This window comes from Pleurodeles waltl, chromosome 5, assembly GCF_031143425.1.
Source record: "Pleurodeles waltl isolate 20211129_DDA chromosome 5, aPleWal1.hap1.20221129, whole genome shotgun sequence".
NCBI classification, from domain to species: Eukaryota; Metazoa; Chordata; class Amphibia; order Caudata; family Salamandridae; genus Pleurodeles; species Pleurodeles waltl.
This window is the reverse complement of record NC_090444.1, coordinates 993,240,374-993,263,241: the sequence shown is the minus strand read 5'-3', so window position 1 is coordinate 993,263,241 and position 22,868 is coordinate 993,240,374. Positions and strand designations below refer to the sequence as shown.

The following is a 22,868-nucleotide window of genomic DNA, read 5'->3' as shown; positions in this document are numbered from 1 at the left end:
TTGGTGGGGAGGTGTACAATTCTGACGCATTCCCAGGTCTACCAGTGTTGGTAAATTTGGCTAGGTGGCAGAATCCATGGGTGGATGCGTGGGAGCAACCATGCCCCACCATGGAATGCCTCCCTGCTGCAGAGTAATGCAAGGCAGCGATTTGCACTGCCTTGCGTTACTCTAGATTTATCGAGCCATGCTGGGCCACGCAAGGTGACCTTGCGTAGCTTGATAAATTTAATTGAGGTTTTGTGTTGCCTTAGCTCCCCTTTGTGTGGTGCAAGGGTGACACAAAACCTTGTTTAATATGCCCCTGAGAGTACCACTCAACACTACGTAAACCCTTATAGTCCACTCTAGATCACTTCTCTCTGAATTTATTGGGTGACATCACCAATGATATCATCAATGGTACAGCCAGTGGTATAATACCACACCTGTTGTTTTATCTGAGTTGTATAAGTATTCTTTGCTTGACATAGTCAGGGTACAGAAATTAGATATTGCTGCACCTCTTGCAAGGAAGAAATCAAGAGTGATATAAAGGGTGTTCCTCAGACGCAAAGGTCTTTGCTTTTGCTACGTTGGGAGAGAAAGAATGGGATAAACTGTACAATTTACATTTGTCGAACAGACTGTTATGTGGCCCTTGAACATCACTAAACAGCAAGGAAAGAAAACACAGACTGGTCAAGGCTATTTTATTTGTTAAAATGTGGACTTTTAGGGAGATCCTGAATTTAAAAAAACGTTCCTCGTTCTTGGTTGTGGAGGAGATACCATTTATGGTATCATGCAGCTGTAATCAATTCCATATTGAACGCTTGTAATGTGTTTCATGGAGTTCTACCCGAAGTATAAATGGCTCGACTACAAAGGACTTAAAAGGTGGAAATTAGGGTAATTCTATTTTTCAGAAATAGCAGTCAGTTGTGCAGCACAATGCTACTTACACTTGTTCCTCCCTATAAAGTCTGGAGTCTTTTTCAAGATTTTGACCATAGTGCTTCAGTGTGTATATGGAATGGGAGCGTGCTTTATAGTTGATAAACTCAACTGGTACCAGCTTTCCGGAGTCATGAGTTCAGCCAACCAGCTTCAGCAGGCAGTCTCCATTCCAGATGCTCCTAATCTGGAAATAGAATGTTTGTAGATCCAAATCATTGGATTCCCTTGGCTGCTGCAGTCCTTGTTTAGCCAAGCTGGTTGTGCAAGTAAGTTAGTCAGATGCTCTCCAGTGTGCAGTTTTTCAATGCTAATTTAAGGTTAACTTGGCTGTTTAAAGGGTACGAATCCACTAAATGAAAACAATAAAATAACGTAAAGAAAATTCAATTACACATGATTGTTATAAGGTGAATGTTTCAGTGTTTAGCTTGATGTAGATGCAACAGTTAGGTAAGGTAATTACTTTAATGTCTTCTGTGCTGCAGGCGTGACATATTTGTCGTCATATTCATGACTTCAGTGCTAAGGATGTGAAAGTCACGAGCCAACGCTCCTACTGTTGAATCCCTTGGTTCAGGTCCCAAAAGATTCTTGCCACCCTCATGTCCTCTGGCCGCAGTAATATTGCTACTTTTGCTGTTCCAGCTACACTCAAAACAAATTGACACCGTGGGCACACTGACCTCATCAAACCATGATGGCATTATGGTGGTCATTCTAACATTGGCGGGCGGCTACCGCCGTCCGCCAGGCGGCCGCAATAACGCGGCCCCCATTCCAACATTCCCGCTGGGCCGGCGGGAATGAGGCCGCAACACAGGAGCCGGCTCCTAATGGAGCCGGTGGTGTTGCGGCGGTGCGACGGGTGCAGTTGCACCCGTCGCGCTTTTCACTGTCTGCCATGCAGACAGTGAAAAGCAGGCCGGGCCCTGTGAGGGGGCCCCTGCACTGCCCATGCCAGTGGCATGGGCAGTGCAGGGGCCCCAGGGTCCCCAGGACACCCCTTACCGCCAGCCTCTTCCTGGCGGTGTAAACCGCCAGAAACAGGCTGGCGGTAAGGGGGTCATAATCCCCAGGCTAGCGCTGCTTGCAGCACTGCCCTGGCGGATTATCACTGCCGGGGGAAAATCGGCGGGACACCGCCGTCCCCGGCGGTGCGACCGCAGCTTTACCGCCGCGGTCGGAATAGGGAATGAAGCCTGTTGGCGGTGCAAATGTCATTCTTGCCCTGGCGGTCCAAGACCGCCAGGGTCAGAATGACCCCCAAAGACTGGAGCAATTTGGCTTCAGCATGGGAGAATGGATGGTATACTTTCTCATTCGATCTTCCCCCTTCTTTCGTCCATCCCTTCCCGTGGCCCTATAATGTCTCCTCTATAAACTCCTAATAGGATAATATCCCCAAAATATCACTTATAACGGGGGTTACAATTCATTTAGAGACAAAGGAACATTTTTAAACACAATGAGCAACTTCACTAGCCTCTGGCTAGCCTTGACCCAAACCAATATTTTGCTCTGTTTGGGAGACAAATCAGAAGTATTATCACCCCAAAATATCCTTGTGAAAGCTTGACATCCTTTGTAGTACCATGGTGTAGAAGTACAGATTATCTTTGATAACCTCTTGACTTTCTTCCTTGGTACTTTTTCTTTAGTTGAGCGTCTTTCACATTATCCTCACAGATGAAAGAGCCTCAGTCACCATGATTAGTTGTTGTTTTTACCATGATTAGTGTATCTGATCCCCAAATACTTTCATCTTTCCCCCTGTTCATGCCCTCACACTTACACAACCAAACAAATGGAGTAGTCTATCGATCTCTAGGGATGGGCTAATCAATGAGATACATAACCGCACCGCTGGTGCCACAGGTCCGGGGTAATTAGGAGTCTTTCTCTAAAAAGAGAGGCACAGACTTTCACCTGAAGTAAACAAAATGCAAGCCTGCAGCAGTAGCAGGCCCACAGTTCTTCCGCAGTTGGGCCAGAAACTTTAAAACTTGATCTAAGCATCCATGTGATGCTGAATCTCTGGTTTCCAAAAATTAAAAAATTAAAAAATACGTAGATAGGTAACATAAATATATTGCTGCTTAAGTACTCGTTGAGAGATGGCGTTGAAGATACAGTCCGTTACTGTGGTTTACCAAATGCAGAGCAGACGAGTGACATCATTAAAATGATGGTGGTGAGTATAATAAATATATATGTAAAGCACTTTTTTTGGTTAAAGAATGAGATACCATGAAAAATCCTAGAAGGCTACTCAGGGTTATTTTGGTTTTATTTGACATGTTGATGATACCTAAATAGTTTTATGAGAAACAGTCATAAAGCAGGGTCAATTCATCTCCTCTCATCACTTGCACATATACATACTTATATGCCCCTGACTTTCACATTTTGAGACATTGAAAATGGAGATAGTTTAGGAAGGTTTTCTCCCTTCTCAATATTGCACCACAATGGGGATTTAAAGAACCTTCAGCTTATCCCTTTTCCCTTCCGCTAAATATTTTTATGGATCTGTTTTCTAGGCAATTCCTAAACACAACTTCAATGCAAAGTGTCAATTTAAACCCAACTACTTGGATTACTCTGTAAAAAGCCAAACATGCTACAATCACTTACTTTGTTTTCGCGGAAGTGGGCTTCTTTCTCCGAAATATGCTCAGGAAAGTATTGGATCTGCATGGGGTTTTGCCATCGCCCACATGCATGCGCACCACATCCGAGGTAGTGAATGCACTGCGGACATTCCTCTCCGGTTTAGCAATTATAATATACATTTTAGGGGTGAACATGCACCCTAGTGCCACTGTCACACTCAGACTAACTGCAAAGGAAGTGGTGATGATCTTGTAGTTGCTTCCAAAGTAGATTGGAACAAACGCCAGCCAGATGATGCATGTGGTATACATGGTGAAGGCTATGTATTTGGCCTCGTTGAAGTTGGCGGGCACATTCCGTGTCTTGAAGGCATAGTAGGTGCAACTCATGATTAAGAGTCCATTGTAGCCCAGTGGGGCCACCAACCCTAGATTGCTTGTGTTACAGATCAAGTAGACTTCCTTTATGCTTGGATAGGAGAGAACTGGCATTGGGGGCTCCATTATAATCAAAGCAATCACAAGTGCCAGCTGCATGCTTATCAGTATTGAGGCGATGACTACCTGGGCCCAAGCGCTCATGAAGCGGGGCTTACGAGTGCATATCTTCTTCTTGCTCCCAGCGAGGATACGGGCAATGCGATTGGTTTTGGTTACCAGTGCAGAGTAGCACATAGCTGAGGACAATCCCACTAGAAGGCGCTGTAGGTAACAGGAAACTGGATTGGGTTTGGCAATCAGGGTAAATGGACAGATGTAACCCAGGAAGATGCCTGCAAGGATAATGTAGCACAGTTCCCTGCTGGAAGATTTGACCACAGGAGTGTCCCTGTAGAGGACAAATATTAGGGTCACAAACATGGTGACCAGGATGCCCAGGCAGGAGAAGACCACTGCCACAATAGACTCTATGCTTCTCCATTCCAGATACTTGACTGTAATCGGTGCACATCCTGCGGTAGATAGAAAGAAAGAGTTTTTGTTAGGAAAGGTACACCCGAGACAATACATTTTAAACAACTGCCCAGAGAATGTAGGGCACAATTACGGTGAAACATCCATTGGAAGACCTTTTAACCAAACAGGAAAACATTTATTTGATTGATTTTTCATTAAGTAAATAAAGTGCTGCTTTGGTAACATCTTACAATCAACAGGAGAACATGATTGTGGCAGATATGATTTACAGTTAAAACCAATAAATGGAAATGATAAACTGATCACTAATACATGTCTAGTGGTTTCTAAACAACAACAAACCATGATTGTCACATGAAAATAACCTGTCAGCAGGTTCCCTGGTTTTCTTCCACTTTGGTGTAACTCATAGAAAACAATGTTGGCACTAAGTGGATTTTGATAGTTATTGATTGGGGATTATGTGCCAGCTGCTAACTGAGTTTACATGCATCTGCCTCAGTTCGACTCGGCAAGCCCAGGTTGGATGACCGGATGTGTTTTATTGTAAACCTGATCAAACATCCCAGATCTTCTTAACAACCTAAAGACAAATGATTTGGCAGCTGCAGCGTGTCAAAGGATGTCGCACTTCGATTATTTACTGGTACTGTGTTTCCCAATATTTGTCATAATATATACCAAAGGAGAAAACATGAAAGAAAGAGAGTCTGACGTGCAAGCACTCACACAAAAAAGCAGCACAGAGTCAACCAATCAGGAACACTCAGATATAGGCACAGAGTGGCCCTCACCATAGGCAGATAATGACACAAGCAAAAAGCTATGCCAACATACATTATTGGAAATCACAGTGTTTGGGAACAGGCACTACAGTACATGGCATCCTGCAATCCCTTTATAGATACTTGTGCATGATTTACCCTATAATATCATAGATGTGATTTGACTGGTCCCTTGTAATTATAAAATGGCATAGCTGTTCTGTGCGTAGGAAAGGTCAAGGAGCAGAACTGCAAGCTATTTAAATAGTGAAAAGAGCACCAGCCTTCCAGCTTTTCCAAAACGCTTTGCAAAAATTAACCGTCATCAACAGGAAGGAGGCATTCACCTCAGCTTAAGTTTGCACTGCTACACTTCATTACAAGAAAAGCAGGAATCTCTCTGCCTGTTACCATGTATTAAGAGCTATTGTTCTTTTTGTAAGTGCCTTATATTAAAGTGCACGCATTATGTGTTTGCAACACATTTCTATTGGTTTAGTGATGTGTTTAATTTCTCACTACATTTATTTCTCATATTTACATCTATACTCATTCCAATGAAAGAACACGAAACCAAGGATTTAGACCATGGGTGGGGGGAGTATTATAAGCAATAAAATATCCTCTGGTCTACAAAGAAAGGATAATGCGAATCACCTCAGAGTTGCATGAGTTCTTTATAGCGGAATTTTGCATTTAGTCTCAATCTTTCATTGCGGTATGCTAGTTTTAATGTTTTAATGTACAGTAGAGGGTAATCTATCCCTCTATATCTCATGTGATTTGTTGGTCAGGCACCCGAGCAATTAAGCACGAACTGCAGTGGTGTAGAGAATCAGGCAGCCAGATAGCTAGGGACATGTAGACACAACTCATTTATTTACCCATATATTTGTGGGTGCAAGTGTAGCATTGTTTGCTGCTATAAAATGTGTCTATTGTATGTGTCATTGTCATACAGACGCAGACAATCAACAATGAAAACTGTCCCAAGGATGGAGCGTCAAGATGGAACTACCAGCAAGTGACAACAAGTGGAAGATCGATGAGCATAGTTGCAAAATCTATTAACAACTTGGCTACTTCCTGATGTAAGGGCCGGAGATGCAACTGATAGCAGATAAAGCGTAAAGGAGAGCAACAAGAATATCAAACAGCTGCAGCACGATTGATGTTTAGCAGATGATTTTCACACCTCTTAGCTATTGCTAATTCACTCTCTCTCAGTTGGTCTGACATCGCCCTTTCGCTGATCTCAAGTTGGAAAAGCTGAAAATCTTCTCTTGTAATTTTGATCCCACATTTCGAATACATTTCTGAGATTTATTACATTTGATGACTGTTGGAACTGTCTCGTTCAGGTTGGCTGTAGCGATGCCCCAGCCAGGCAAACCCACCACTCCCATGAGGGGTGGGTGATTTAAATCACCTGCGCTCACCCTTGGGGAGCTTTGCGCTGAGCAGTCAGGCTTATAACAGAGGCAATACTTAAAGCATTGGCACAAAACTCTCACACAATATATACACAGAGCGTCACAAAAGAGGTTTTCACACATGATGGATGCAAATAAAGTTTGTATTTAACACACAAATTTATTAACACAACATGAACGTCCTGGACTTCTGGGCATAAATCACACATGGAAAGATTACTAGCGTACCAGGCCCAACCATGTTAAATTGACGTAAGCACTTTTAGCAGCACAATGGGCCAAAGACGCACAGGTAAAAAACAATGTCAAACATAGTAGTCTTTTGGCAAGGAAACAACATGTAAACCCGCTCCACCGGCCGATGTAATTGCTAACAGACGGTCCTCATGCAGTCACTATCCACATATACACTCAATCAGCACCGATAGGCGGTGCCACAGATATTAGGCTGGTGTGCATGGAACATCCTTGCACATACACTCACACAGCACCATAACGCGTGGAACTGATATCAGGCAGGTCAGTTGATAGCACAGTGGAGACCCCGTGGCCCAAGCCCTCCTCCACCCTCCAACCAACCCCGACTAACACACAATCACAGGTTTGGAGAGAAGTAACCCTCCACCTAGGTTGTCCATATCAAGAAGAAACCCTCCCCGACCTCCTTTCTGTGGCTTGTCATGTCCTTGACCTTCCCCAGGGTAAAGGGACTACTGTAGATGGGACACCAAAGACAAAATACCCTACTGAAATGGTAATGGTAAGAGTGAAACTTGAACAGAGGAGACCACACAAGCAGATAGTGGCTAGTAAAATCAAGAGCGTTGTTGGCAATGGCCCTCTCTGAGGTTCACCCCTGACCTTTTTGCCTTTCTTCTCCAACTTTTGCAGGATTTTTGCTTGTCGGCTGTAGGACTTTGTGCACTTTACCACTGCTAACCAGTGCTAAAGTGCTTGTGCTTTGGCTTAAAACCATTTGGCATCTTTAGTTTGCATGTAGGTCCCTTGTAGAGTGGTATACCATATACCCAGGGCCTGTAAATTAAATGCTGCCAGTGGGTCTGCAGCACTTACTGTGCCACCCACTTAAGTAGCAAACATGTCCCAGGCCTGCCATTGCAGCCTGAATGCAGTGTCCCACTGCCATGTCGACTTGGCATTTGAAACCCCTTGTCAAAGTCTTACTGTTAGAAATGGGGTCTTTGGTTGGCAGTCAGGTTACCTCCTGTCCAAGCAAGGACCCTCACTCTAGTCAGGGTAAGTCACACATAATCCAAATTATCCTGTGCCCACCCTCTGGTAGCTTGGCACTGAACAGTCAGGCTTAACTTAGAAGGTAATGTGTAAAGTATTTGTGCAATAAATCATGCAATAACACAGTAGAACACCACAAAAGTACACCACACAGTGTTTAGAAAAATATATAATATTTATCTGGTAAAATGCAGGTCAAAACGATTAAGATGCAATAAGTATATGTTGAGATATCACTGTAAAAATGATATAAAGTGTCTTTAGTCTCCTAAAAGCAATAAATGTCTCTTGCAAGCACAAAGTACCTGGTTTGCATTCAAAATCTCTGCAAAGAACCGCAGAGGAGGAGATGCGTGGAAAAAGGGAGGTGTGCGCCGATTTCTCGGGCCGCATATGGCGATGGGTCGTTTATTTTTTACGCAAGGAAGGCTTTGTGTCGATTTCCGGTGTTCGGATTTTTCACCGCAAGGCAGGCTGTGCATTGTTTCTGGCAGGCAGTGCATTGATTTTCGCCGCACCGGGAGTTCTTCTTGCAGAAATGAAGGGCCATATTTATACTTTTATAAGCCGGCGCTGGTTTGCATCAAAAATGTTACCGCCGGCTAACGCCATTCCTACGTGCCATGCCTGCGCCTTATTTAAGGAATGCCATTAGCCGGCGCTGCAGACTTGTCGGAGTAAAAAAAAATAACTCAAACCAGGCAGCGCCGGCGTAAAAAAATGGTGCCTCAAACCAGACTTGCGCCATTTTTTGATGCACAACCCCCAATGAAATTACTCCTATCTTAGCAAAGACAGGAGTCAAGCCCCCTTGCCCAATGGCCATGCCCAGGGGACTTTTGTCCCCTGGGCATGGTCATTGGGCACAGTGGCATCTAGGGGGGCCCAAATTAGCCCCCCCCCTATGTCACTTTAAAAAATAAAAAAAAATACTCACCTTAACTTACATGTACTTACCTGGGATGGGTCCCCCTGTCCATGGGTGTCCTCCAGGGGTGGGTGAGGGTGGCAGGGGGTGTCCCTAGGGGCAGGGAAGGGCACCTCTGGACTCCTTCCTTGGTCAGAGACCATGGAAGTGAGCCCACAGGTCCCTTAACGCCTGCCCTGACCCAGGCGTTAAAAAACGGCGCACATCAGGCTGTGCGCCATTTTCTAAGGCCCGCCCTCTCCTGTGCGTCAAAATGATGCAGGAGTATAAATAAGGCGCACAGGCCTTAAAGTCATTTTTTGGGCTGGAACGCCTACCTTGCAAGTCATTAACGCAAGGCAGTTTCCCGCAGCCAAAAAATGACTCACACAGAGGAATTTTGACGTCCGCGGGCTCAGGCATCAAAGTTTAAATATGGTGCATGGTTTGCGCCGTTTGTGCGTCGAACTTTTTGACGCACATTCGGCGCAAACTGAGTCTAAATATGCCCTGAAGTCTTTTTGGTCCTGAGACTTCGGGGTACAGGAGGCAAGCTCTAGCCAAGCCCTTGGAGAGCACTTCTCAGCACAGCCAGAGAGCAGCAAGGCAGCAGGGCACATCAAGGCAGCAGTCCTTCTCAGAAAGCAGTCAGGTGAGTCATTTGGGCAGCCAGGCAGTTCTTCTTGGCAGGTTGCAGATTCTGGTTCAGGTTCTCTTCTCCAGGACGTGTCTGAGTGGGTAGGGGCAGAGGCCCTGTTTAAATACCAAAATGTGCCTTTGAAGTGGGGGAGAATTCAAACAGTGGTTTAGAAGTGCACAAGGTCCCCTTTCAGTTCAATAGTGTCTGCCAGGGTCCCAGTGGGGGGTGTGACAGTCCTTTGTGTGAGGGCAGACTACTGTCCTTTGACATGTAACTGTCAGGCCCTCCACCCTCCCAGCCCAGGAAGGCCCATTCAAAATGCAGATGTATGCAAGTGAGGCTGAGTATCCTGTATTTGGGGTTTGTCTGAGTGAATGCACAAGGGAGCTGTCACTGAACCTAGCCAGACGTGGATTGTAAGGCACATTAGGATTTAAGTGCAGAGAAATGCTCACTTTCTAAAAGTGGCATTTCTAAAGTAGTAATATTAAATCCAAATTCACCAGTCAGCAGGATTTTTTATTACCATTCTAGCCAAACTAAATATGACCTCCCTATACCTTTTAGATCAGCCGCTACCACTCAAACAGTATATGAGGGTAGCCCTAATGTTAGCCTATGAAAGGAGCAGGCCTCACAGCAGTGCAAAACGAATTTAGGAGTTTTACACCACCAGGACATGTAAACTACACAGGTACATGTCCTGCCTTTTGTCTACATAGCAACCTCCCCTATGGGTTACCTAGGGCCTACTTTAGGGGTGACTAATATGTAGAAAAAGGGGTTTTTAGGCTTGGCAAGTACTTTTAAATGCCAAGATGAATTTGGCAGTGAAACCGCACACACAGGCCTTGCAATGGCAGGCCTGAGACATGGTTAAAGGGCTACTTGAGTGGGTGGCACAAGCAGTGCTGCAGGCACACTAGTAGCAATTAATCTACAGACCCTGGGCACAAATAGTGCACTTTACTAGGGACGTATAAGTAAATTAAATAAGCCAATTGAGTATGATCCAATGTCATCATGTGTAAGGGAGAGAGCATATGCACTCTAGTACTGGTTAGCAGTGGTAAAGTACGCAGAGTCCTAAACCCAGCAAAAACAGTGCCTAAAAAGTGGAGGGAGGCAGGCACAAAGTTAGGGGTGACCACCCCAAGGCTGTCAGGTCTCACACTTATATTTCCCTTTTATTACTTATACATCACCCATAAAATAGGCCCTATGTAACCCACAGGGCAGGGTGCTGTGTAGTTAAAAGGTAGGACACTGATAGTTGGGTGAAGGGTAGCAAGGTAAACACTTATGAGTAGGCTGTACACTTTAATTGCCAGAAAGCACATGTTCAGTCACTGTTTTCCAGAGCTATGCCAACACCTGGTTGACTGCAATTTCACTGACCCCATGGAACCTGCATAGGACGCAGACCTCTGGGTAAGTACCAGAGTGTCTGGGAAGGCATTGGGGAGTACTCAAAAGGAGGGTAGCTCAGGTTCCCCCCATCAGAGTGAGGGGGATGTACGCAGAGACCCAGATAGGTCCCAGCGTAGTGTAGGGGGAAGGGTCCCATGCCCTTTCCGAGGGTTGGGGTGGAGGTTATGGTAGGTAGAGACCCAGGATGCTCCATTTCCAACCGAAGTGCTTGGGCTGCTCCCAGAAGGAGGGCCAGCAAGGAGACTTGGTATGTATAAAGGGACCCTCCACCGATGGGAGCTCCACAGTGCCAGGAGAACTGGGTGGGGCAGTTGCCAAAGGCACCCTGCCAGGTCAGTTTACTGGAGGTGCAACTCCACAGAGAAGGGTACAATGACCCAGATGGAGGGACAGGGGGAGGAAGGACTCAACTCAGACTCCTGTTCAGCCCCAGTGTATGATCCTCGACTGAGCAACCAGTCTCAGGATACCACCCCTGAACTGGTGGGAGGAAGAGTGGAAAAAGCCCCTATTAAGAAAGGGGTCTTTCGTTGGCAGTCAGTTTGCACTCTGCCCAAGCAGCGACCCTCAGTCTAGTCAGTGTAAAGGAGAAACACACCTGGCTAACCCCCACTCACCCCCTTGGTAGCTTGGCACGAGCAGAAAGGATTAACCCAAGAAGCAGTGTGTAAAGTATTTGTACCAACACACACAGTAATACAGTGAAACCACTACAAAATGGATACCACACCAGCTTAGAAAAATAGGTAATATTTACCTAAATCAAACAAGACCAAAATGACAAAAATCTAACATACACAAGTAAAGATATGAATTTTCAAAAGAATAAGAGTCTTACTCTATAGGAAAGAATGGAAATGTTGATTTTACACAAAGTACCTGGTTTGAGTAAAAAAAAAGCCGCACGGGCGAGCGTGCGTCAGAAAAGTCAGTCATGCCTTGATTCCTTACTTGCAAGTGAGGCCGTGCATTGTTTCTTCTCCGGTCGGGACGGCAATGCGTAGGTTTTTTCCCTTGTAGAGAGCAATGCGTTAATTTCCGGATGGGTACCTCAGGTCTGGACAGGCTTTGTGTCGATTTTTCACGTCCATTGATGTTGTGTTCGAAATCTGGTCGCTCGGTGTCAGGAAACCACTTCGATGGGTTTGCGTCATTATCAGCAGCCGCAAGCGGGTGTTGCACGTCGTTTCTCCAGCTGCAATGCATCGATCTTCCCGCCACGATGCAGATGGAGTATCGATTTCAGCCATGAGGCCAGCGGCGTGTCGTTTATCAGCCTTGTTCCGGATGGTGCATTGAAAATTTCCCTGCACGGTTATGTTTGTGTGGATTTCAGTCCTTTTCCACCAGCTTCACCTTTCAAGAGCCCGGGGACTGGAGGGGGCACCAGTTGGCAGGGCAGGACTCTCACCAGAGGATCTAGGTGCTGGCAGAGGAAGACTTTAATGGCCCTGGGACAACAACAAATGGAGGCAAGCTCAGATCAAGCTCCTGGAGACTCTTCTTTAAGCAGGAATGCACAACAAAGTCCAGTCTTTGTCCCCTTTCACAGGCAGAAGCAGCAACTGCAGGATAGCTCAACAAAGCTCAGTCAGAGGCAGGGGCAGCGTTTCTCCTCAGGTCTTCAGCTCTTCTCCTTGGCAGAGGTTCCTCTTGAATCCAGAAGTGATCTACTTTTCAGGGGTTTTGGGTGCAATACTTATACCCCTTTCTTCCTTTGAAGTAGGCTTACTTCAAAGGAAAGTCTCTGTTGTTCACAAGATCCTGCCTTGCCCAGGCCAGGCCCCAGACACACACCAGGGGATTGGAGACTGCATTGGGAGAGGGCAGGCACAGCCCATTTAGGTGTGAGTGACCACTTCTCCCTCCACTCTAGCTCCGATGGCCCATCAGGAGATACAGGCTACACCCCAGCTCCCTTTGTGTCACTGTCTAGAGGGAATTCACAACAGCCCAACTGTCAGTCTGACCCATACAGGGAATCCACAAACCATCAGAGTCACAGAATGGTTTAAGCAAGAAAATGTCCATTTTCTAAACGTGGCATTTTAAAAAAAAAAGCCACCTTCACCAAAAGATGTATTTTTAAATTGTGAGTTGAGAGACCCCAAACTCCATATTTCTATATGATCTCTAAGGGAATCTGCACTTTAATGATATTTAAAGGCAGCCCATATGTTAACCTATGGAAGAGATAGGCCTTGCAACAGTGAAAGCTGAGTTTAGTAGTATTTCACTGTTAGGACATGTAAAACACACCAGTACATGTCCCACCTTTAACATACAGTGCACCCTGCCCATGGGTCTAGCTATGGCCTACTTTAGGGGTGTTTAACATGTAGAAAAAGGGAAGGTTTAGGTCTGGCAAGTGAGGATACCTGTTAGGTCGAATTGACAGTTTAAACCTGCACACAGACACTGCATTGGCAGTTCTGAGCCATGTTTGCAGGGCTACTCAAGTGGGTAGCACAACCAGTGCTGCAGTCCCACTAGTAGCATTTGATTTACAGGCCCTAGGCACCTCTAGTGCACTCTACTAGGGACTTACTAGAAAATCAAATATGCCAATCAGGGATAAGCCAATTACACATAGAATTTGCACAGAGACACTTGCACTTTAACACTGGTCAGCAGTGGTAAAGTGCCCAGAGTACCAAAAACAGAGTCCAACACACAGTCAAAACATGGGAAGCAGAGGCACAAAGTCAGGGGAGACCATGCCAAGGATGCCAGGTCTAACAGCCCCCACTCTGAGAAACTTCAGAGGTCAGAGACCCAAAGGAGGGCTGGGGCACGGCTCTTAACACTGACAGCTGTCAGTGCCCTCTGTTGGTCGATGTCCTTATGGGCAGAATCTTCCTTGGGTTAGAGACAGAAGTCCGACCCAAGGGGTAGAATAGGCCACATCACTTTTCTGGCTATGATGGTACTGTCTGCCCACTGGAATGCATCTGTGAGCAAGTTATGGTTAGATGCTGCACATATAGGGTCCGCAGGTGAGAGGAAGGGTTCCCCATGGGTTAGTTCAGTGGCTCAGGAAAGTGTAGACAGAGAGGTCCAGCTGAATTCAGAGAGACATAGAATTGAAAAATTTCCCTGAATTTAGAGGGCCATTGTCCATGTTCTATCACCTAAGCAGGGAAGTCAACCAAGGTATTGATTAGTCTACACTGGCTTTAGGCTGGAGCAGGGTGTTTTTGGAAATTACCCTCTGAGAGGGTCACCCTCAAACTTTTTGCCTTTCTCCCCCTACTTTTGCACTATTTTTGCTTATTGGCCTTAGGTATCAGTGCGCTTTACAACTGCTCAGTGCTAAAGTGCTTGTACTCTCTCCCTAAAACATGGTTTACCAGGTTTATACCCATTTGCCATATTTGGTTTACATGAAAGTCTCTTGTAGAGTGGTATACCACATACCCAGCGCCTGTAAATTAAATGCTACCAGTGGGCTTGCAACACTTGTTGCGTCAACCACTTAAGTAGCACCTTAAAACATGTCCCAGGCCTGGCATGACAGCTTGAATGCAGTGTCTTATTGCAATATGGACTTGACATGTAAACCTCCCTTGCCAAGCCTTAAACTCCCCTTTAATTACATATAAGTCACCCCTGAGGTAGCCCCAGATAGCCCATAGGGCAGGGTGATGTTTAATTAAAAGGTAGGACATGGACTTTTAAGTTTTAGATGTCCTAACATTGTAAACCTCTCAAATTAGTTTTAATTTGTCACTGTTGTGAGGCCTACCTCTCCCATAGGATAACATGGTAAATTCCTTATTACACTTATTAAGGGAGACGAGGTAGATATGACATGTTTGGTACCTATGAACTTATAATGGTAAATCTACTTTAATGGTAAAGTCAAATTTATCATTACAAGTTCGAAAAAAACACTTTAAAAAAATTGGCATTTTCCCGCCTTTAGCCTTCTGTGCCTGCAGTCTGTTGTAGGTCACATGAGGTAGGTGTAACTGACAGTTAGGGCTTTGTGAGTTCCCTTCAGTCAGTCAGTCAGTCATACAATAGTGGAATTAGCTGATCCTGATTGGCCCATTAACTGGCTTGATGGGGGGGGTGGAGCTAAGCACAGCCCCACTGTGAATAGTTTGTGTTCTGCCACCACACAATAGGCTTAACAACCCTGTATTGTCAGTGCAACCAGTTGGAAGCCCAAGAAGGGAGGCAGTAAACTCCTGGAACATGAAAGAACCTTTCTGAAAACATATCTCACCTTCTTGGCGCAGGACAGGGTTCTCAGACCCACTCCAGTTCACTACTGGACCTGCGGAAGGACTCTGAGAGGAGCGCCTGCTGCTGTGATCTGCTGTGTGCTCTGCCAGACTGCTGCTGTACCTGGAAGACTGCTTTGCTGCCTGGAGCCTGCCTTGAAACGTCAGAGGCCAGCTCTGCTGTTGAGTCCTGCATCTTCACCTGTACCCAAGACTTCCAGAAGGGACTCCAAGGGCAAGTTTAGTTGGCCTCCTGTTCAGAGCCACAGAGACATAAAAGGCTCCTACCATCTTGAACCCACCCCTCAACCCAGCCTGAGTGAATCCTGAACACACAAAAGATCTCCATTCACCCCCGGACCCTTGGTTGTAGTACTGAAGGTGAATAGATATCTGTGGTTAGCGCTTATAACTTTTAGGTGTTAGCTTGCCCCTTATACTTTTACAAATTCATAACTCTGGTTCAACTGATCATTTTTTTTCTGTTTTGGTGACAAAACCTTTTTGGGTTCACCCTGCAAGGGACTGTGAATGTTGTTTGACCCGGGCTCACACCCAGTCAACCAACAACCCAATTTATCACAAACACTTCATTACACCTCATTCATCACCAGTGCCAGATCTTCAACTGTCAGATACCTTTAAATCACAATGTTCTCTCGCTCTCTGCTGTCAGCAAAGAGAGAATTCTAACACAAAGCCTTACCAGCCCACATGTCTCCCCCTTTATAAATAGTGAATCATTAACCCTTTACAACAATTCAACCAACACCTCTCCCTTTTTCCAAAATTCTAAACTAAAAAAAGTAACATATATCAAAGTGTCAAACATATATATTACTGTATTTAATTTCAGTTTTCTATATAATTTTTTGAGTATACAGGTTATGAGTGTATTCTTTCACTTCTGTTATTTTCTCTTTGTTTTGTTCTTCCACTCTCACTTGGTTCCTTGGTTACAGACGAACACCTTCACTGTCATTCTGAGGAGGATGATGAGCTGCAATCAGACGATTCATAGTCCAATTTCAAACATCAGTCATTTTGATGGGATTCTTAAATAATTCAACAATCAGTTTTTCTTTTGAAAAGTTTGACCACTGTTGACATGCAACTGGTGATCTAATTTTGATCCAAAATACCAATGCAAAATCTAATGTTTTTGACACACTTTCTGGCATCAAAGTACTTTTTCCAGTTACATTGAAATTTCTTTCCCTCCATTCACCAACACCATTGTATATGACTCCTCTTCCCAAAAACATCAATTCTGGACACAATTTTGTATTTGCTGTTCTCCCTTTAAAAAGCCCAAATGGTGATTTGCTTGTAGTGGCATGTGGTGACAGTCTGTAAGCTGTGAGTATTTCTTGCAATGCCATTTTCCCATCTAAAGTCTTTACTCTAGCCAACAGTATGCTTTCTTTCAATGATTTGTTTACCTCTCAACAGCACCATTGGCCTACGGATGACAGATGTCAGAGATCCTTAGGTACTTTTCAATTTCCTGTCAACAAAATTGCAGAACTTTTGTCTGACAATATGGAATTAGGATAACTTTCCCTTTTGAATACTTCCTCCGAAATTTAAATTATACTGAGAGAGGAAATATCTTGGAAGCAACACACTTCAATCCATTGTGGATACAAATCCATCAACACAAATAAGGTGTGTATTGTTCACCATGCAGAGGACCCACAATATCTGTTGCTACTTCATCTCAAGGATGCGTAGGCAGTTCTCTACAAGCCCTTGGAATTTGTCTTGTTTTCAATACTTTGTCACTGATATTACATTGTACACCATCTCTTACAACCTCTATCCAAGGGCACCAAAAATTGAAACATAACTGTTCCTTGATTTAATTACACCCATGTGGCCTTCAGGTGCTAATGATGTCAATTAAGTCTGAAACCCTTCCGGTGGAAACAGTCTAGTGCCCCTTGTTAAAACTCCATTAGCTACTGCCAACTCCTTTTTAACCATTGACCAAGATTTCTCCAACTTGTTCATATGTTCTTCCAAAATGAATTCTATCACTTTAGAAAAAGCTGGAACCTTTGCAATTTCAGCCTTCTTCTCCCCTTATTCATCTGCTCTCATTGTAACTTCAGACACACTAACTTTGTGTTCCAAAAAATCATCAAAATCATCCTGTACTTTCTGTGGTTTCGCCATGTCAGCCAACTGTGATAAGCAATCAGCTAAACAACTTATTACTCCTGGAATGAACTCTACTGTAAAATAATATTGTTGTTTTAGCCATAGTTCTTCTCTAATTTTATCAGTGAAACAGTTTAAAATAAATTAGTCAGTCCCTTATTCTTTCTTCTGTCAATCCACCAAACTTACAACTTGAGGCTTGTTTCCTGAGACTCCTCACAAAACCCTCCACTGATTCATCTTTCTCTTGTTGTCCCATCCCAGAATACCATCTTTCCATTATGTTGCTGACCTTTGGGAGGCAAAGGCAATCTAATTTAAGAATGTGTACCTCATATTCGATTAGCAATCTTCGATCCGCAGCACTCAATACTGGAAGTGTTTCTTAAATGTCCTACTCTTTCCCACCTAAGCAGTGTAAAAACAGCGAATATTTATATTTTGCACTTAAATTTGTGACACATACTCTTGCAAAGTTTGCAAAGGTTTTCTTCAATTTTTGCCACTTTACTGTACGTTCCATTGGTCTACTCAAAAAGAAAGGTAGAGGTGTGATGTTCTGCATAGTAAAAACTTACTTACACCTGACTAAATACTGTTGTTTTTCTTTTTTCTTGTGATGTGTCTTTCACCGTTTTGGGCAGACATGCACTATTTCCACTTTATTCACCTCCACACAACTAAATAAACAGGTGTGCCTATCACTGTTTTGATAGGCCAAACAATGCCTTTACTTCTGAAGAGATCAATAAACAACATCCCAACTTCTTAAAATGGAGGCCGAGTGTCATCACACATTGCTTAACCAGTGATTCAGCTTTTTTTTATATATAGTGAAGAGCCCAAACACATAAAATCGCCTTTGAGCATGCTCACGCTGCATATGAAGGTCGATTTCCTTAGGAGATTGATCTTGTTTTCACTTTCCAAATCAACAAGCCTAATCATACCAAATGACCACTGAGCGTGCCCATGCTTCAGTTTACAGCTGATTTCTTTGGAAAATAATTTTTTACACACCCATACTTCTCTTTTTGGGCACAAATAGCATCTATGCCTTCTGTGAAATGGCGAATGCTTTCCACCACCCATCGGAGCTTACGGGCCACACTTAAATGCTCTCACCTCACCAGAGAAACACTAGCACCCAACTGCTTCATTCCAGACTTCCTTTCTTCACTCCTTGGACAAAGAGAGTGTTGTGGGTCCATTTTAGTCCCCTGCCTGGGCACAGGACTTAGCTTAACTTTTAGCTTGTGGACCTGTTTTCCTGTTTACCTAATCCCCTTTGACCTATTTATCATTCTCTGTTTTATTCTGTTTAATTAATTATTTACTTTTAGCAGATGCGTGCATTTTAGAGAAAAGTTATTATTTTCCTAATCAGTGCCATTCTGAGAAAGCGTCATTATCAGTAATGTACGTGGGCAATGTCATTATGCTCTTTTTGTTTTACATTGACAAGAACAGAATGCGAACATGTCAAGTATTTTTTGTGCAATGCCGGCACATGTTTGAGCACACAAGCTGATGTTTACGTACATACTCGTGTCAGGATTTCTGCACAAAAAATAACTTGTGCCTTATAAAAACACCTCACAAGACCAAGGGTGTTAGAGGGGGGGTTCCACCAGATACACCATCTAGACTCCACATCGCTTTGCAGCGAATCACAGCCTTGTGTCTCTACGATTCCTGATCTGGAGACTAATGGGCCGATCTCATCTCAAGGTAAAGTTGTTGGAGGCATTTCTCATGGACACTGTACTGGCAGATTAGGCTCATCATGCCCAGCTCACACTCTATGGTATGGTTTGGGCCTTATTATTAGGAATTGCATATTTCATGTTACTGCAATATGTTAGGGGTTTTCATATTTGCCACTTTTATCCTCACCATTCTGTTACTTCTCATAGTCATAATCATTGCATCACATGCATGTTATTGCAGGTTACGGTCTTCTCAAGAAATGTATTGAGAGATGTCCTGCATCTTCTTTATTGCCTGTGTGTGTGTATAAGAGACTTATTTCCAATGAGAGAAAAGGGGTAAGATTTGTTGCACCACAACTCCCCTGAGAGGTCTCCAAAGTCCATGTGCTTGGCAGCCAGAAATCTCCTGTACTACTTAGAGTTTGGGTGAGGTACTGCTAGAGAGACAAGAGGTTTGGGAAAACAGCTTCCAACTGGAGTAGGAGTGACTCAGTCACCTATAAACAAATGGGTTGCCACCCCTAATCCAGCAGTCTCGCTGAGAGGTGAGAGTCATTCACGACATCGGGCCACCAACGATGGTGTTTAGGCACTAATTCACAAATCTCCCTGAGTATTACTTTCTCACATGCAGGAGGTACCCTAAGTACCATTTTACAGAGTCGTCCGTGGTCTTAGGGATGATCCTCCTAAGTTAATTAGGGAGTACCTATCTAAACTGTAGGTTCTTCAATATTGAACTTTAAAAAGGATTTCTTCCTATTTGGTGTTTTGTTCTCTGTTACCTATTACTAAACATGGCTAATGCCATAAATATTCCGGAGAACAGCAGACAAGCCTTAACACAGTATCTCCTAGCCCATGGCTTAACAGATGAGGGCGGGGAAGTAACATTTGTCGTAGAAGCAAACTGAGCTTGCTAAACAGCACATTTTACTCTTGGGTCACCGTTCCTGACACAAACACAAATACACGTCTTTCACACATACAAAGTATCAAACGCACCGCATTAATACCAAGCTTAATAACAGCTAGAAATACCATTTTCTTATCAAGATCACCACAACTGGTTTAATAGCACCCTACCACATGTAATAGAACCTGTGAGGTTAGGTCATCTTAGTAACAACGGACCAACGTGGCCTATGTTTGACACATACACAACACATCCTGGCATATAGGCTATGCAAGTTGCCGACATATGCACACTTTACAATGAGCTGTTAGCAATTTACAGACATCTGGTACATTTTGTTATGTGAACTTTGAACACCACCCAGCAAAGGCTGAATCATCTGTTCACCAATTGGCTGTTACAGCCATTAATCCACAAACAGTCTACTCAGTCATGGGTAATGCATCCACAGAGTTTGAGATTCCATTCTGGATAACACAAAAAAAGAATCAGCTGGTAGTAGTGTTTCCCCATACAGGACACCAAGACAAACATAGAATTCTCACAACATGCTTGCCATTTGGAATGGTTCCCTCAGTAAGGGAGTGCGCCACTTGGGGTACAGTCTTTGCCGCAATTTACACTACCACACGTGGTACTCTGACACTTGCTAATTTACTAGAAGTGTTGAAAAAAAATCAAAATGAACATGAGGTTGCCCCAGCCCTAGACTTGGGGATGAAACTGATGCACAACTTTGACAGAGTCTCCTCAATTATGCTCAGTAACATTAAAGGGGAAGCAGCTGTGTTGGCAATCGGCCAGCAGCTCTGGGCGGTTTCTCAACAGGAGAGGGAGCACGAGCTACCAGAAATTATTTCTGAAACCTATGGGGACTGGATACTCTGGGGGCCAGACCAACAAAGCCACAAATACAAAGTGCCATCCCTACGGAAGGCCCTAAACAAGCACAAGAGGGTTCTAAAAAACACTGGGACAAACAAAAGCAAAATAAAGACAAGAGAAGCCAGAGAGCAGATTCTCCTCAACCGGAGTGCTCTGAAAGGAGACACAACATCTGAAATAGAAAAACATTAAAAACATCCGATAGATACCAATATACTGATATACGTCCCTCTTGTTCCTTTCAGGACACGCCAGATAAATGGAGTGAGAGAGTATGTGGGTCAGAGCAATGCACTGACTACGTGAAGATGAAGGACCCTCTGCGATCCAAAGACAAGAAGGAGGACAAATCTCCTCAACAAAAGCAAAAATGTAAAAAGAAAAAGGTGGCAGCGATATCTATTAAACATGCCAGCAACACTGACAACATTGCTGAAGAACAAGACGTGGGCAGTGACTCTGCTAGACCGCTCTGCAGAGGTCACAATATGTACCAGGATCTGATAGATCATCTGGATGCAACAGCAACTAACAACTTTCTTGTAGTAGGACAGCACATATCCCTACCCAACAGGGTATATGGTATAATTATACAAATAGTAGGAGACATAGAGTGCACTACAGAAGTAATTTCCAGGGAATAACTTAATTGTGATATTCTATTGGCAGAAAAAGTCTGGCCACCTGAATTTGTCTGCAAGCTCGCACATGAGGAAGATGTGATTTTGCCTTCTTTCTCAGCTCCTGTTTCTAATGCAGTAAAAGGCGTCTACGCTGTTGACTGGGCTTTAGCTCAGGCACCCGCGCTATTCTGTAACAATGTAGGGAGGGGTAAAGGCTCCCCCTGCCAAGTTATACCCATTAGGTCCACATCGCAACCTCAACCTCAATATACCATTTAACACAAGGCTAAAGTCCCAGTGAGAGAAATTCTCACCCAACCTGAGTACCAGGGAGTAATTGAGCCTTGCGTCTCTGCAATGAATAACCCGTTATTCCCGTTGCAAAACCAGAGCATTCTTATAGAATAATTTTAGACTATAAAAGAGCAACCACACAAGCACATATGCAATACAAAGGCCCTCATCATGACATGCCACGCTGACGGCCGCCAACATACCTCCGCGGTCGCGAATATCTGTTCGACATATTACAACACACACAAACACCAAGCCGACAGAATACAGCCACATACACAAATCCACCAGCCCAAAGGTCAGTGATAAACTGTCAGTGCCAACACCTATACCGTTACGCCAACAGAACAATGCCCACCACATCATGACCCATGAATCACCATGGCGGACATTCAACGGCAGTAAACCATTGGTGGTACACACCGCTGCGCTCAGAATGGACACCCAAATACTAAACTACACAACATTGGCCAATTCAAACAACACACACCTTACACCCATACACACACCACACCCCCACTCACACTACTATAAAAAACACACCCACATTACCCACAACTCTTTACGAATACAAATCATTGCTACAAGACAGACATCAAGACCACTGCGACAAATACAACATGCCCATACATCCCTCACGCACTCAACTACACACACCCATTCGCACCACCCAACACCGACACACTTACACACAACATAACACCAATGGCCCCACAAAGGCACCCCTGTTAAACAGATGAGGAGTTAAGGGTCATGGTGGAGGAAATAGTCAGGGTAGAGCCACAGCTGTTTGGAGCACAGGTACAGCAGATATCCATTGCAAGGAAGATGGAGCTATGGCGGAGAACCGTGGACAGGGTGAACTCCATTGGACAGCATCCAAGAACAAGAAACGAAATCAGGAAGAGGTGGAACGACCTAGAGGGGAAGGTGCATTCCATGGCAGCTAGGCACCAGCTTGCCATACAGAGGACTGGCGGTGGACCCCCACCTCCTTCCCCACAGCTCACAGCATGAGAGAAGCAAATCTTGGCATTACTGCATCCTGAGGGACTAGCTGGAGTAGCCAGAGGACTGGACACTGGTAAATCAACATTTACCACTCATCACCCCCCATCCCTGCATGCCATCACAACCCTTCGCCCACG

The 22,868-nt window shown here is 44.4% G+C and overlaps 1 protein-coding gene across 2 annotated transcripts in view; it reads right to left on the bottom strand.

Moving 5' to 3' along the window:
* GRM1 (glutamate metabotropic receptor 1) overlaps positions 1-22,868 on the bottom strand; it is a 2,296,169-nt gene that overhangs the window by 144,453 nt on the left and 2,128,848 nt on the right. For both annotated transcript variants that reach the window (XM_069235152.1, XM_069235151.1), the window contains exon 8: positions 3,574-4,504. In XM_069235152.1, the coding sequence (XP_069091253.1) occupies positions 3,574-4,504 (931 nt within the window). The remainder of the gene's footprint in view (positions 1-3,573; positions 4,505-22,868) is intronic.